Below are 14,406 nucleotides of genomic sequence, written 5' to 3'. Positions count from 1 at the left end.
TAAGCGCAAGGAAGGGGGCCGGGGACTGGCGAGTGTCAGCACCACAGTCCAGGATGAGACAACGAACATCCAAGAATACATTGGGAAGATGGCCCCAACTGACCGAGTGCTCAGTGAATACCTCAGGCAGCAGAAACCCAAGAAAGAGGAGGGAGACGAGGAACCATCATGGAAGGACAGGCCCCTGCACGGTATGTACCACCGGCAGACAGAGGAGGTGGCTGATATCCAGAAATCCTACCAGTGGCTGGACAAAGCTGGACTGAAAGACAGCACAGAGGCACTAATCATGGCAGCACAAGAACAAGCTCTGAGCACAAGATCCATAGAGGCTGGATATATATATATATATATATATATATATATATACATACATATACACATATATATATATATATATATATATATATATATATATATATCTGTCCATTTAATATGCCCATTTCACTTTTCCATTGCTAAACTGTAACATCTACAGTTACCGGTAGCAGTTTTAGAAAGATATAAAATTAGTATTTAGCAGAATTGAGTTTAGAATGGATCAAATTGCTAAAACTGTCTTCATGAAGCTCTGACTGGGGTTTATCCCAGCTAACAAAAAAAGAAAAAGAAAAAAAGAAAGAAAACCCTTGGCTGTGCTAAACTTGCTTTGCAGTCTGGTGTGGTGACAAGAAATATTTATATCAAAACTTGAATTACCTCCAGCTCTGATACATTGTTATCAAATTTAGCTTCCATAAACACTCGTGTGCACAGATTTCTGCCAAACTGGCTGAACCCTTTTCATCTTCTTCTCTCTAAACATCAGACCATGTGTCCCGTGTGTGGGCGCTGAGACACCTGTAATGGATCACAACAATTTACATATCACAGCTCACTTCAAGCTGCTCCTTGCTGTCTAAAAATAAATAACTCCAAGCTATGGTGGTGATGGAAATTAATATCAGGCCTAAATATAAACATATAAATTGGGGCAGGGTATAGGGGAGAGGCAGATCGTGCGTGCACGGGGAGGCCTCCCAGATCCTGTGTTTAGAAAGAGAAAAACGTGCCGTACCTTGTCCGTCTGAGCTTCATGCTCAAATGAGGACTTACCATAAATATTTCCGACAACAGAAATGGGAGAATGTTATCAAACGCAAAGGTTGAATGCACACACATGGCACACGCATGTTCAAAATACATGGGTCTTTAATGTGGCATGTACAGTCTTAAAAATAAATAAAGACAAGCTTTAAAATGTTACATGTCACAGCTATGCTTTCCTCCACTGGGACACTTTGACTGTTTATCTAAAAATAACAGTCTTCACAATTCGCACGGCAATAGTAGCCAAGCTCACACGGGAAACATTTTTCTTCTGTTTTCCTCACAGAAATGATCACAAATCTTAAACCCACAGAATCTGTGATCTAAACATTTTAGGGAGTTGTTCTAAATGTTGAACAACCCAGAGGACATTTTAGATTCTTTCAGCTAATTGTTTTGGTTTCACCTCTCTTCACTCTCACTTTGCTTATCAATTTCCAGCAGCTGAGCATGTTTGGTAAATTCAGCATATACAGTAGTATACCTACCCAGCTCCAAAAAGAGTTAGCATTATACTTTTTAAAAGAGAAAGTGTGCACACAATGTCTCACTTCATGCTTGCTCTTCACCAACCTTTGGTGTCACTTTGTCATCACTCGTGTTGTTGTTATTGTCTTATTTGTTACGATTTAGGGTCTGTGAGCATAAGCAGAGGTTTTTGCTCAGGTAGTAACTGTGACCTCTTTTTCAGAGGCTTCTCTAACATTTAATGGTTGTAAAATATGTCAAACTTTTTGATAAGGGGTTGCACTGAGGATTTTGGACGATGGTGTTTAAGTGTTGTCACTGCCCAGGATTCGTGGACACAGATTCTTGTTCACTTAGCCGCTGTTTACAGTTTAAAAGTCTCCATCAGAACAAACACTTCTAACTGTACTTTGCTCCTCATTGTCTTTGAAAAGCAAGAGCTGATAAAACAGTTAATGCCCTTTTATCTTTAAGTTTGGTATAGTATTCTGTCTTAATCTATTTTGTGTTTTATTTACTATATGGGGAAAAGTCCTGTCAGCCCTGTGCTGAGAGGGCTGTGGTCATCAATCCATCCTGTTCTAATAAAGCCAAATTTCCGGAAGACTTTTAGATGTGTTCAGTTTTATTCATATAGCACCACTGTCAACAAATCTTTTATCAAGGCACGTCATATTGTAAGGTAAAGACCCTACAGTGTTAATCTAGGACAAATGTTCACTCTGATTCATTGATGAAGCGAATGCAAGTCAGTAATCAAAGGAGAGTTTTTAGCCATAACTAACTACATATGTATAGTATATCATGAGTGGACAGACATGGATGTAAAGCACACCTTAACTGTTTGGCTGAGCCAAAACAAGCACAGCAGTGGTCTGGATATTGTTAAATGTGCAAATATTGTTTCACTTTTTTGTATGTCAGGTGTCATGTTTGAAGAAAGCACTTTGAAGCCACTTGAATGTATATGAACACATTTGCATGAGCACAAACTGACAAAAAGGTTATGCTGTCATTATGTTTTAGTATAGTTTATGAGTTGCGGACAATAAAAGAATATTAAAAATCAAATGTATCAATGCTCTTGTGTACTACTTGTGCACAGATAATTTTAAGTCGTTTTGGGGGCATAAAGTGTAGGAAATACACGTGTAAAAGTTCAGGTATCCCTTTAACAAGGCTTTTTCTATTGCTTGTGCCTTGATGTGGTAGAGATATCTCATTATAATTAAAAAAGAGAAAGCTTTTAATCACTGTAAAATCTGAAATTTCTATAGTTGTGAAATAACAGGAAGATTTCTATCATTTAATCATTTATTTATTACTTTGGTATAATTTAAATAGCTGTGAGGAAGGTCTTTATCAGCAGAGGAAAATGCAAAACTTATAAAACACAGTTAAATGTCCAACATTTGTGTTCTCCCTCACATTTTCCTTTGGGCCGGATTAGTCCTTGCTTGGCCCCTGGGCCTTACACCCCTGCACACACACACCTTTTTTTTTTTCTTGCTGTGCACCAACCAACTGATGTTATTTTAGCCAAAGGGACTAGTTTTTATTTGCCACTATTTTTCAACATTTATCTCATTTTCACAATAAAAACTTAAACAGTGAACTTGCAAACTAATCCTATGAAGACTAAGAGGAAAAAAACAAAAAGGTCTTGGCACATGCTATTTTAAGACTTATTTCCTGCCACTAGAGGGAGACAACACTACATATTTGTTACCTTTCTTGATCGCTGTACTGGACTGTATGACAGCCCTCTGTCATATTACACATAATCATTGTTAGGGTGATGGAAGACATGTCCTAACAAGCCAGGTTTAGAGGAGTATTAGGTATTAAAGCAACATACTGTGATAATCTGTTTATTGGAGGCTGGATTTTATTACTCTGTAATGTTCTGTAATGTTCAATAACTGGTATTGTAACTGGTATGTGGCTTCCTGCTGTCATTCTGTTGTGTCATGAATTGATGTGCACAACAGTTCATGTTCAATAACTGGTATTGTATATATTCTATATTACATACAACACTTCGGTGTAAGCAAAACAATTGTCAAAAATTGAAAGTGAGGAGATAAGAGCTAAGATGGTTATCGTTAGCAAGAGTTTGGATGTTTGTTTGTTTTTTTATGTACAAAGGCAAAGTAAGTAAGTAAAAGTAAAGTAAAATCTATTTATATAGCATGCTTCACAGATAAAAATCACAAAGTGATTCACAATACAGAGAATGAAAATGAATAAGAATGAAAATATAAGAAATAACAATGTAAAACAACATAAAAACAACTAATTAGTTGACAACTTGTGTATATAAAAATGTCTTTAGCTGCTTTTTAAAAGAAACAATGGAGTCAGTGCAGTGTGAAAACAGTGGAAGAGAATTCCACAACCGTGGTGCCACTGCCTGAAAGGCCCGATCACCACGAGCTAGCAGACTCTGACCTGATGACCTTAGAGCTCGGGAAGATGAATGAGGTTTCAGCAGGTCAGACATATACTGAGGAGCCTGACCATGTAGGGCCCGAAAGGTTAAAACTAAAATTTATGTAATCAGCAAACAGCTTCATGTAATGTCAGTGTAGGTTCTCAGTCATCCAGGTCACAGTAGTCTAAGAGCATGAAAAAAACAACAACTGGACTCCTCTATGTTTCACCTGGTTCAGAAGGCTTCTTCTCTTCTAAGACCAAATGGTGCAGAGTCCCGTGTATTTAAACGCTAGTGGGGATGGTCACTTAAGAGGGTCTTTAACCCACTATTCAAAGTCTAGTTGCTTTCTTTTCAAAGCTCCTTAGACAACTTCATGTGATCTTCAACTGTACTTATTTGATTATTCTGATTTTTAATTATAATGTGATAAGACATTATTTTACCATTAAAGGCTCTGTCTTTATTTCCACGTGTTGTATTTTGTCCCCATTTATCCTTTGTCAGGCATCCAATAGCTTCACATCAGTGTTTGTAATCATTTTCAAGTAATGGTTTTACCTGTGTAAAATTATTACTTGAAACAGTAAAGAAAGAAAAAAAAAGCCACCTCTTTCCTATTGGTGGAAAAATGTACCATGTTGAGCAATAAAAAAAATGGCAACACGTGAGATTTGGTTGTTTAGGAAGAGGGGAAAGTTTTGGGAGTGATGGCAGCGAGAGAGAGTTTTGAGATGTGAAAGATTTGTGACGTTTAGCGTGGAGCTTATAGTTAGTGTGTTGTGTGTTCGTTGCTTTGTTTTGAGTGTCGGTGAGGGTACTAATGAATGTCACAAAAGCAGATTGCAATGTAAACACTGTCTCCAAATGGAAAACTGGATCCCTGTGGAGTTCTCTTCTGTCTTGTGGCGGACAAACTATTTTTTTATTTTTTTATTTTTTTACAGGCACAAATAATTTGTGTGGCATCTTATTGTGACACTTGATCGTTCTCTCATTTTAGCTATCGTAGTACTTTTTAATGGTTGTCCAAAAAAAAACCCACTACATGCACTGGCTGCATTTTTAGATAAATAGTTGTATATAACTTTATTGTTTACAAAGTTTGTGCACAAGTTTTCAAAATTTACAATTTATATTTGCATTTCAAGTTATGAAAATAATTCACTAAACGTGTCTGTGGTACTACTAACTACTACTCGGATTTTTTGTTTTTCTGTGATTTCAGATCAGTTGTGTTAATACACTGCGCAGGTGACCAAAAATTACACAAGCAGCTCATAATTGCATAATTGGGAATGTAATGGCAGAAGCCCGCAGGCCACTTGAATATTTTCAACATGCTAATGGGAGTATGTTGAGCACAAAGTAAACAAAAACAACAACAACAACTTCTCTGATCTTATCAATTAAACGGCCTCCTTCGCTGTCACCTCATGATTCGCTGATTGAACAATCACGTTTCTCAGTTGGGTATAAGAAGAGCTGCTTGCAGTCGTAGCTGTGTGTGCAGTTTGGACCTGAGCAGCATCCTGCTGGCACAGCTGGCTGTGGTCCGTATCATCAAAGTCATGGTTAACATATGTTGAATGACAGAGCTGCCACAGTGAAGAGGCATTTTTAGTAATAACATCACCGTCATGCATTTAGGATGTCAAACTGTTTCACAGTTTAAGGTTTTTATAATAAAACCGAGATGCCCTGACGATGATACCAATGGTTGATTTTCATTGTTATACAAGACTTCCACCTGGTGGTGAAAGAGTTTCAATGAGTTCTTTGACTTTTTTGGCTTTTTCTGACGACGCATCTCCCCACACACAGCTTTAATGTCAAATCAGGCTAACAACCTAATTGTTAACCTTAGTATAGAGACGTCTTCATCTCTGTACTAAAGTACAGACACAAACTTGTATTGCTGTTGTCTCAATCACAGGAAGAAAGCTGACTATAACTCATTCATTTAAGAAGAACCATTAAGTTTATTCCTACAAGAAAGTTACAGCCGTGTAATCAAATAGGCTTTGATAAGATAAGATAAGATAAGATAAGAGGTAATCTATCTTCAATGTGGTTTTACATAAATGGGCTTCTTGTTGCACCAATCTCCATAAAGTGAGGCGTCATACTAAGAATAGTTGTCTTGCTCTGATTTGTCCATGTTGTGGCTGCTTTGATCATTGCCAGAGCCCAGGTACAGTTCTCCTCACAAAGTCCCCACATCTTTCACCCAGCACAAACAGCACCTGGCATGTAATGTACAAAAATGTAATGTACAAAAGCAGCAAGCTGTCAAAATTCAATAAAACTTTACCGTTGTATACTCCTGGATGAATTGTAGTATTTACAAAACTCGTATATATCCAAAAGCTGATGAAACAATTTCCCAGCAGCAGCTCTGAGTGAATAAATGACTGTTTACAGACTTAACGTGTCTGTATTTGTCAGTTCATCAATGAAAATATGAATAACGAATTTAAAAATATTCCAGCTGATGACAGGAGCTGACGAGTAGCCTAATTTACACCGACAAGTTGAATCAGCTGACACTTGCACCAAAGATCACAAAAAACTATCAGCTTCATTTATCACAAAGTCCTACTTTGTGATTCTCTGAGACAGTTTGAAAAGCAGCCTCTAAGAAGGCATCCACACAGTGATCTTTCTGTGCTGATAGAAGAAATGTTAGTTTAAAGAGTCTTCACATTACAACCCAAAAAAGAAAATAACAGAACTATTTCTGAATGAAATAAGCCTGTTGTTGGGCAGCATCTTTCATTTTTTGACTACTAAGTAGTGATGTGACGTTCTGTATCGAGGCTTCGAAGCTTGTGTCGAGTAATGGAGGGGGCGTTTCCGCGATGCGCGTATCGAGGCTTGCTTCATTTATGGGAGGAGCTGAAAATGATGACGTCCGAAGCCTCGCTGCCCGGCTGTACCACGTGACTGGTTCATGAAGTGGTTCGAACTTTGCCGCGAGCTATGACAGCGATATAAACCCCTCAGACTTCATTCAAAATGTGGGTGTTTGATGGAGAGTTGCGGTTAGAGAAAGTTTGGAGGTTTAGAGAGAAAGTCAGGAGAGAATGGAGCCAGCTAAGAAGAGGAGGATGTCCTCCGCTGTGTGGGAACATTTTGATCTTATATCTCCCAACAAGGTATGTAAATTTCCACAGAAGATGTATTTTCATAATACTGATGGTGCAATACAATTTATGTTAAGCTGTCTGTACTTTTGTACAAGGTGAAGTGTTTGCTATGTGCCAGGGAGCTGGGCTATAACAACAACACCTCATCCATGCTTAGGCACTACAGAGCTTTGAATGAGAATAAGGGGAACACCGATTGTGGAGCAAGACCAGGTGAGCCATCAAATGCAATGATAATATAGGATGCAGTAATGTTACTAAATGATATAACAATATTATACAACTGTAATAAGTTACGTGTGTGATATTTATATTTCTGCTTTATCTTTATTGTCTTTCCTCAGGAGAACAATCTCCAATAGATGAAGACCTGGTTAGCATGGTGATTGAGGACTCCCAGCCATTTAGCATTGTGGAGGACAAAGGATTCAAAAGATTTGTTAAATCATTAAATCCTAGCTATGTTCTCCCCACTAAAAGGTCATAAAAGCAGTGAAAATTTAGTTTTTACAGAATAAAATGTGAACAGGCAGGACTGAGGCTCAAAGCCTCAGTGTGTAGCTGTCCATACCTCAACGTTACAAAAGCACAACCACTGTCCACACCCCAACCACACCTCACCTCACAGTAAATGATCATTTCCATTTTAAGCATTTCCAAATGATCATTTTCCATACTGCCAGTATAAATATACACAGTATGCTGCCATCACTACAATATACATGTTTTACACACTCCTTTAGTTGTTGACATTTACAGGCTGTGTGCAAAAGGCCACACTCTTCAAATTCATGCCAACTATTATTTTTACATCCAGTAGATGTCCTACTAGAGCAAATGAAGCTTCAAGAAGCTTTGCACTGGGGTGAACCAATTGGATGAAAAGCTTCAGTGCTTCATGAAGCTTCATCTGCCCATCACTACTACTAAGAGTTTAAAACTAAAGACGACTTGAATAATTTTGACTCACGTAATGAAAAGAGAGGTTTGTTTTACTTACCCTGAAGGCTCTGAGGACTGCTAATGGGTCATCAGCTGTGAGTCTCTGCAGGAGTGCTGGCCAGCAGTGATGAGCCACAGGCAGCAGTTCATTTTCCCTGTCATTCAGCACCTGAACGCACAACTCCAGCACGTCCAGTACCTAAGGACAAAGAAACACAACACACCTAACAATTATCTCTGTTTTGATCCTGATTATATGTGAGCTGAAACTAATTATTGAGGTCTTCATTGAGAGCCCAAACTCCTGAGCAGGCACGACTTCAGCACAGACTTATTTCTGTTTCACTCCTGGACCAGACTGAATGTTTTTCCTTGATGAGCATTACACCACTGAACAGTCCTCCACACAGTTCTGACAGGATGAATTGTACCAACGCTGGCGGTCCTACCTTCACAAGAATGATTATTTTTGTTATTAGTCCAACAGTTGACTCTACATAAAACTACTGATACAGTACCTTGAGTCGGAGCCTGAGGCTGGGATCAGACAGCAGATGAATGCAGCGCTCCATAACATCCTTAGTGATGCTGAGGTGGGAGGGAAGCTCTGCTTTCACATCAGGACTACCAGTATCTTCAACATCCTCACACTCAAGGGGAAGGACCTCTGCAATGGAGCACATGTACAGTTAGACCGCCAGTTTAGCAGTGAGGTTCAGATTTCTATGACTCTTAATTACAATGATCCATCTCCTCTACACTCTGAATCTAAAATAGGGCTGCCGCAAACGATTATTTTGATAGTCGACTAGTCACCGATTATTTTTGCGATTAGTCGACTAATCAGATCATGCATCCATTGGACGTAAAACGTACAGCTTATTCCACCAGCAGCATCTGCTCTTATATAACTATCTTTAGCTTACAGCTTTAAGTGTTTAAGGTCTGTGCTAACTAAAAATAAAGACAAGATGATAGTTTATTAAATTTTAATGAAATTTGCAGATTGTTTCGGTGAAGTTTAATAAACTCAGCCGTCTGCTCCTTGCTATCTAAAATATAACAGGACACTGGAGTATATTCTCGAGCATCTCACACTTCTGATAATCAGTTGTCTGCTTGACGTTTATTCAGCTGTGTAAAAACTATAACTTTAATCTCAGCCAAACCGACTTACTCAGGAATAAATAAAATTATCAAAAAAAGCCAAACAATAACATGTTTAAGTTATCTAAGTGACTTATATATCATGTTTAACCTGAGTAGCGAAAGGGTTTGAAAACGATTTGCAGGAGTCCGGTGTTCTCACAGGCTCTAGGCTGTAGTGATGTGCGGATCAATCCTGAAATATCGATTCCTCCGATACCAGTCATTTATGTTCTAGAATCGATTCTCACATTAAAATATCGATATTTTTTAGTAATTTAGGGTAAATTTGTAGTTTATCATTAACAGCAACACAGTGGAAAGAAACTATAACATTCGGATTGTCTACATTCAAAGGAACTACTTCCGCCTTTCATAGTCATGTGCGAAATACGGCTGTATAAATGTCTCGCAGCCCCTTGGCGCGCGCACTCACAACAATGGCTGAGCGTAATTGTGCGGACGTATTTTACCTCCACAAACAGCTGAGACATGGTTTGCAATACATGTGGCAAAAAAGTGCTCCAACAGTGAGGTGTGGTGGCTATACTTTCCCAACCTTGAGACCTCAGAATTAGGGAGACATTCAAAAGGGCTGTTGGGGGGGTGATAAATACATTTTACAGGGTTTATTTATCGGATAAAATACGTTAAATGTCACCGTTATTATTAGCCGGCCCGGAAACAGCGGGGGTGTCGAAATTCAGAGGCTGCTTCCACCTGAGGACCCGCCCTTCGCGGTCTAAAGAAAGCCGGGTAGTACGTCATGAGTTCCCTCGGTGGAGTGAAACTGCCGTCTGCTCCTTGCTATCTAAAATATAACCGGGCGCTGGCGTAAACTCTCGACCGTCTCACACTTTGTTTAATTAGTTTTCTGTTTGATGTTTATTCAGCTGTGTGAAAACCCCGGAGGAACCCTCCCGAGGGATTAATAAAGTTAAATTTAATTTGATCTAATCTAATAACTTTAATCTCAGCCAAACCGATTTACTCACGAACAAATAAAACACTGAAAAAGCCAAACAATAACATTTTTAAGTTATCAAAGTGACTTATATATCATGTTTAACCCGAGTGGTGAAAGATCGCGGGGGTTTGAAGACGATGTGTCGATCGGCTCAGATATTTGAAGTTTACACAGCTACATTCTCACCTGAAAATATGTTAAAAGTTTTGTTTTTGTTTTTTGCGACCCAGAAAGAGAAATAAGAGTAATATTAAAACTAAGTTGCTGCCGCCATTGTTGTAAACTGGAATTGGCTGGGCCGTGCTATGAATTCTGCAATATGGTTTTTCAATTTTGTTGTCCAGGTGGAAATTTGGGAGAATGGTGGCTCCGGGATTCTCCCGGAAAAATCGGGAGGGTTGGCATGTATGGTTGTGGCAACATCACTAACCTTGTCAAACACCTCAGAGTAAATCATATCACAGAATATGAGGCGCGTATGTTGAGACGAACTGAAGAGGAGGAGAGGGACAGGTGCTGCTAGGGCGAGACAGACCTCTCTCATGGAGTCCTTTAGTGCTGCAGGCAGGCAAGGTGTTCAAATAGCGCACAACTTCAGTTTTTTTTATTTCTACATGATAATTCTGCATTATTAAGTGATAAGAACAAGTAATCTGATATCCTGTAATCATTATGATGCTATAATTTGAGATACAATAAATAAAATACGTTTTTGTATAAAGTATCGGTATCGGATCAGTATCGTCGATACCACCCTGAATATTACTTGGTATTGGATCGGAAAGGAAATCAGTGGTATCGCACATCACTACTAGGCTGTATCCCAATTCAGGGTCTGCAGCCTTAAAGGCCGCATTTTAAGGCCGATTACGTCACCGCGACGCGACGAAGGCTGTCCCAATTCGAAGGCTGCTCGAAATGCGGCCCTCAAATGCGTCCTTCATTTCCCTGAATTTTAAGGACGTGGCGGTGTAGACTTCGTTGGCCCAACATATCCCAGAATGCATAGCACGGCGGTGGGTGTGGATAATTTTGCCGAAAAAAACAGCGGATGAGGGGCGCCCGAAGAGTAAACTTTAAGTACTGAATATTATGTCACTTATTTATGTGCAAATGTTTAATAACGAAGAACATTAAAACATTACTGTTGGCCACATGTCGGCAAAGTTATGTGACATTAGTGACGTTTGTACTAACTTGGTTTTAAAGCCTTTACTTTAAAATATACGCCGTTCAATAGCTGAGCTTAATCTTACAGAGAATGATCAAAGCTCATGTAGAAACAAACAAACAAATGAACAAAAGATTTTCTCCTTCATTTCTGTCAAACAAAGCTGTATGAAACGTTTCCAGCTGTTAGTATCATGGTTGCTAGGAAACCTGGGCTAGACCGTCCCATTTCACAAGCCTCGCACTTCCGGCCTTAGCAGTCTTTAAGTACGCGGCCCTTGAGGATCGTTGAGGCTGCGTACTTTGGCTGCAGACCCTGAATTGGGATACAGCCCTAGTGAGCCTTGCCCCCAGTTAGCTATCGAACTAGTGGGTAACAGACGTCTCCGAAAACGTGTGGTGTCTTGATAAACTGAGCAAATATTTGAGGTTTACACAGCTACATTCTCGCCTGAAAATATTTTAATCGTTTATTTTGTGACCCAGAAAGAATAATAAGAGTAATATTAAAACTAACTAGCTGCCGCCATTGTTGTAAACTGAGCTGCGCTGCGCTATGAATTCTGGGATACAGCTTCTTCTTCTTTGGGGTTTAACGGCAGCTGGCATCCTTGTACATACAGTGCTGCCATCTTCTATTTCAGTCCGTTATTACACTCTTAAATCCTACTACTTATTCCTGCGTCTTTTGTGATGCTTCAAACGAGGCGTCGACTATTAAATCAGTCGTCGACGATTTTGATAGTCGACGTAATCGTGACTAGTCGACTAATCGTGGCAGCCCTAATCTAAAATAATCACCACTACAACATATAGCTTATATTCCACTGGCCCTTAGACAGACCTATTACCTTGGTCTTCAGTGTTATAATCATCCTCTATTCCAATGCCCTCTGTCAGTTCTTTCTGTTTGCGGTAATTCAGCAGGAATTGGTGAATGCTGAGGTCTTCCTGGTCACTGGAGCTCTACCTGGAGCTGGCAGACGTACTGGTACTGCTACAATTGGAAGGAAACCAACTCGCTAAAGGAAAAACAAGACAACAATATCAAAATAGGTTTGATTACAATAAAATAAGTCAGTTAATCAAAATCAGTGTGACACAGACGCTGATTTTTTTGAGAAGAGCCCATTAGTGACATTTAATTCCATATTTTTACCGTGAGGGCTTGTAAAACTGCAAAAACTGCCAACACCTATAGTGCCGCTGTCTAAATATTATTATGAATATGAATTCTACAAGAGAAAACGACTGAGCATTTAAACCATCACAATGTATTAAATGTTTCCAGAGATACTGATAATTTGATAACGAGCAAAGTTATTTCTCCTCAAAATGCGCCTGACTAAAAGTGGGATCAACCAGTACATATAATATTCATCCTGCTACATTTAGAAAGTGGCAACAACAGTAAACATGAGTAACTCCACCATGTGTCTATCCGGTCTTTAAGTGATGACGTGATCAATCCTACTTCTGGGCCCAAACTACTCTGCGTTTAATAAGGCTGTTGTGTTTTTAACATGTTTTAATGCTTTGTAACTTGTTCTATTTAATCTCAACAAGCCCCTTACAAAAAGTAAGCGATCACTGTCGGCCTCTCTCAGTTTTTATTACAACTATTCATTTTAAAGCTCAGTTTTTAAAACCTTACCATGTAACTATAGCCCAGGCAATGCAGCAGCACATTAATGACTAACCTGTATGTGGATGGATTATCTCAGTTGTTCTCTTGACTGAAGTTTGGTCCGTTTACAGCATCCTGCCATGCCACTGCATTTGTCCCTAACCATCGGGAACCCTCACCTTAACTCTTATCCAGTGGAAAAAAGTTCCCCTTCATCACTGTGTTAATGTTATGCTAACATAGCTGTTTCGCTAGTCACATATCACATCACTATATACCAGCTAGCAAAACTTCAGTAACCCTACAAACATCACTGCTGCTTACTTTCCTGTCTTCATGTATGTCAGAAGTGATAGCAGAGCTGTGCCTTTTAATTTGTTTTAGAAATCCCTCAGTCAGAACCTGGTATATTATATTTAGACGGAAACTAGCGAGCTAACTCTCTGCTAACTTCTAACTTCAGACAGATTTTTAACTCTCAGTGATCATTTGACTTTGGGACCTGCAGTGTAGTTTGGGTCCAGACACGCTAATGACCAGACTTAAAGACCAAATTTCGGGTCACTTTTGCTGGTCCCAAGCCCCAATAAAGAAGCTAGCTTGAAGCTTGACATAAAAAACAATAATTGCTAAGAAACGTGTAATTTGTAGTTCTAAATATATTCTAAATGCATTTAGATCGTTTTTACTCACTTTATGTCTCTTCCACGATGTTACGTCTCTCTCCTATGTTGGTTACAATTACATAGGCACTTAGCAGGACAGTGGAAAAACCCAGGACCACAGTGATACTGAGAATTCCACGGTGTTCACTGTCTTCAGCAACCTTACAAGGGCCGGTTGAACGGCTACAGTCTTATCATACATGTGCAGTGTTCCTACAAGCCATAAGGTTACCTTGAGTGAGGAAGATGATGATTGAATGTCCTCTGAGTCCATAGGTTGAGGTGCAAGCACATTTCTCCCATTCTCCACAGAGGGCAGTGGCGCATAGGTGTGACGTCACTAACACTTAAGTTGCTTTTTAGAGTGATAGCAGAAAATTGTGAGCGTTACACTTGTATGCGGCTTGAAGTAGGCACACATTGGCAGGGATGTGGTTGGAACGGCTGACTAGATAAGGCCTGGTGTCCAGCTAATGAAAAAGAGCCGAAAATTGGGGTGCGGCTGCGCACTTTAAATATAGCACTTTTGCCCTGTCATTCCGGGCCGCCCGAGTGGCTCATGGGAACGTGACAGGCCCTATGGCAGAGATTGAGGACAGAGGGCAGTGGTTCGAATCCCATGCGGACCATATGTCGGGGACAAAAAAAAAAAAAAAAAAAAAAAAAAAAAAAAATATCCCTGGCTCTGAAATTCACTTGCTAGGCTTGCTAGAAGCCTACAGGCGAGCCTACAGAATGGGCTCTCTCTG

At 39.5% G+C, this 14,406-nt stretch overlaps 1 protein-coding gene across 2 annotated transcripts in view; it reads right to left on the bottom strand.

The window, feature by feature from the left end:
* LOC112433061 (TELO2-interacting protein 1 homolog) overlaps positions 1-14,116 on the bottom strand; it is a 21,385-nt gene extending 7,269 nt beyond the window's left edge. The window contains exons 1-4 of one of the 2 annotated variants that reach the window (XM_024801397.2): positions 13,890-14,116; positions 12,217-12,387; positions 8,601-8,749; positions 8,141-8,281 (exon numbers count right to left, since the gene is read on the bottom strand). In XM_024801397.2, coding sequence (XP_024657165.2) covers positions 8,141-8,281; positions 8,601-8,654 — 195 coding nt within the window. In that variant the 5' untranslated portion in view covers positions 8,655-8,749; positions 12,217-12,387; positions 13,890-14,116. The other variant, XM_076878641.1, reaches the window with a different exon arrangement.
* Between the last annotated feature and the right edge of the window lie 290 nt (positions 14,117-14,406).

This window comes from Maylandia zebra, linkage group LG20 (genome assembly GCF_041146795.1).
Source record: "Maylandia zebra isolate NMK-2024a linkage group LG20, Mzebra_GT3a, whole genome shotgun sequence".
NCBI lineage: Eukaryota > Metazoa > Chordata > Actinopteri > Cichliformes > Cichlidae > Maylandia > Maylandia zebra.
This window is presented reverse-complemented; position numbering and strand designations above follow the sequence as displayed.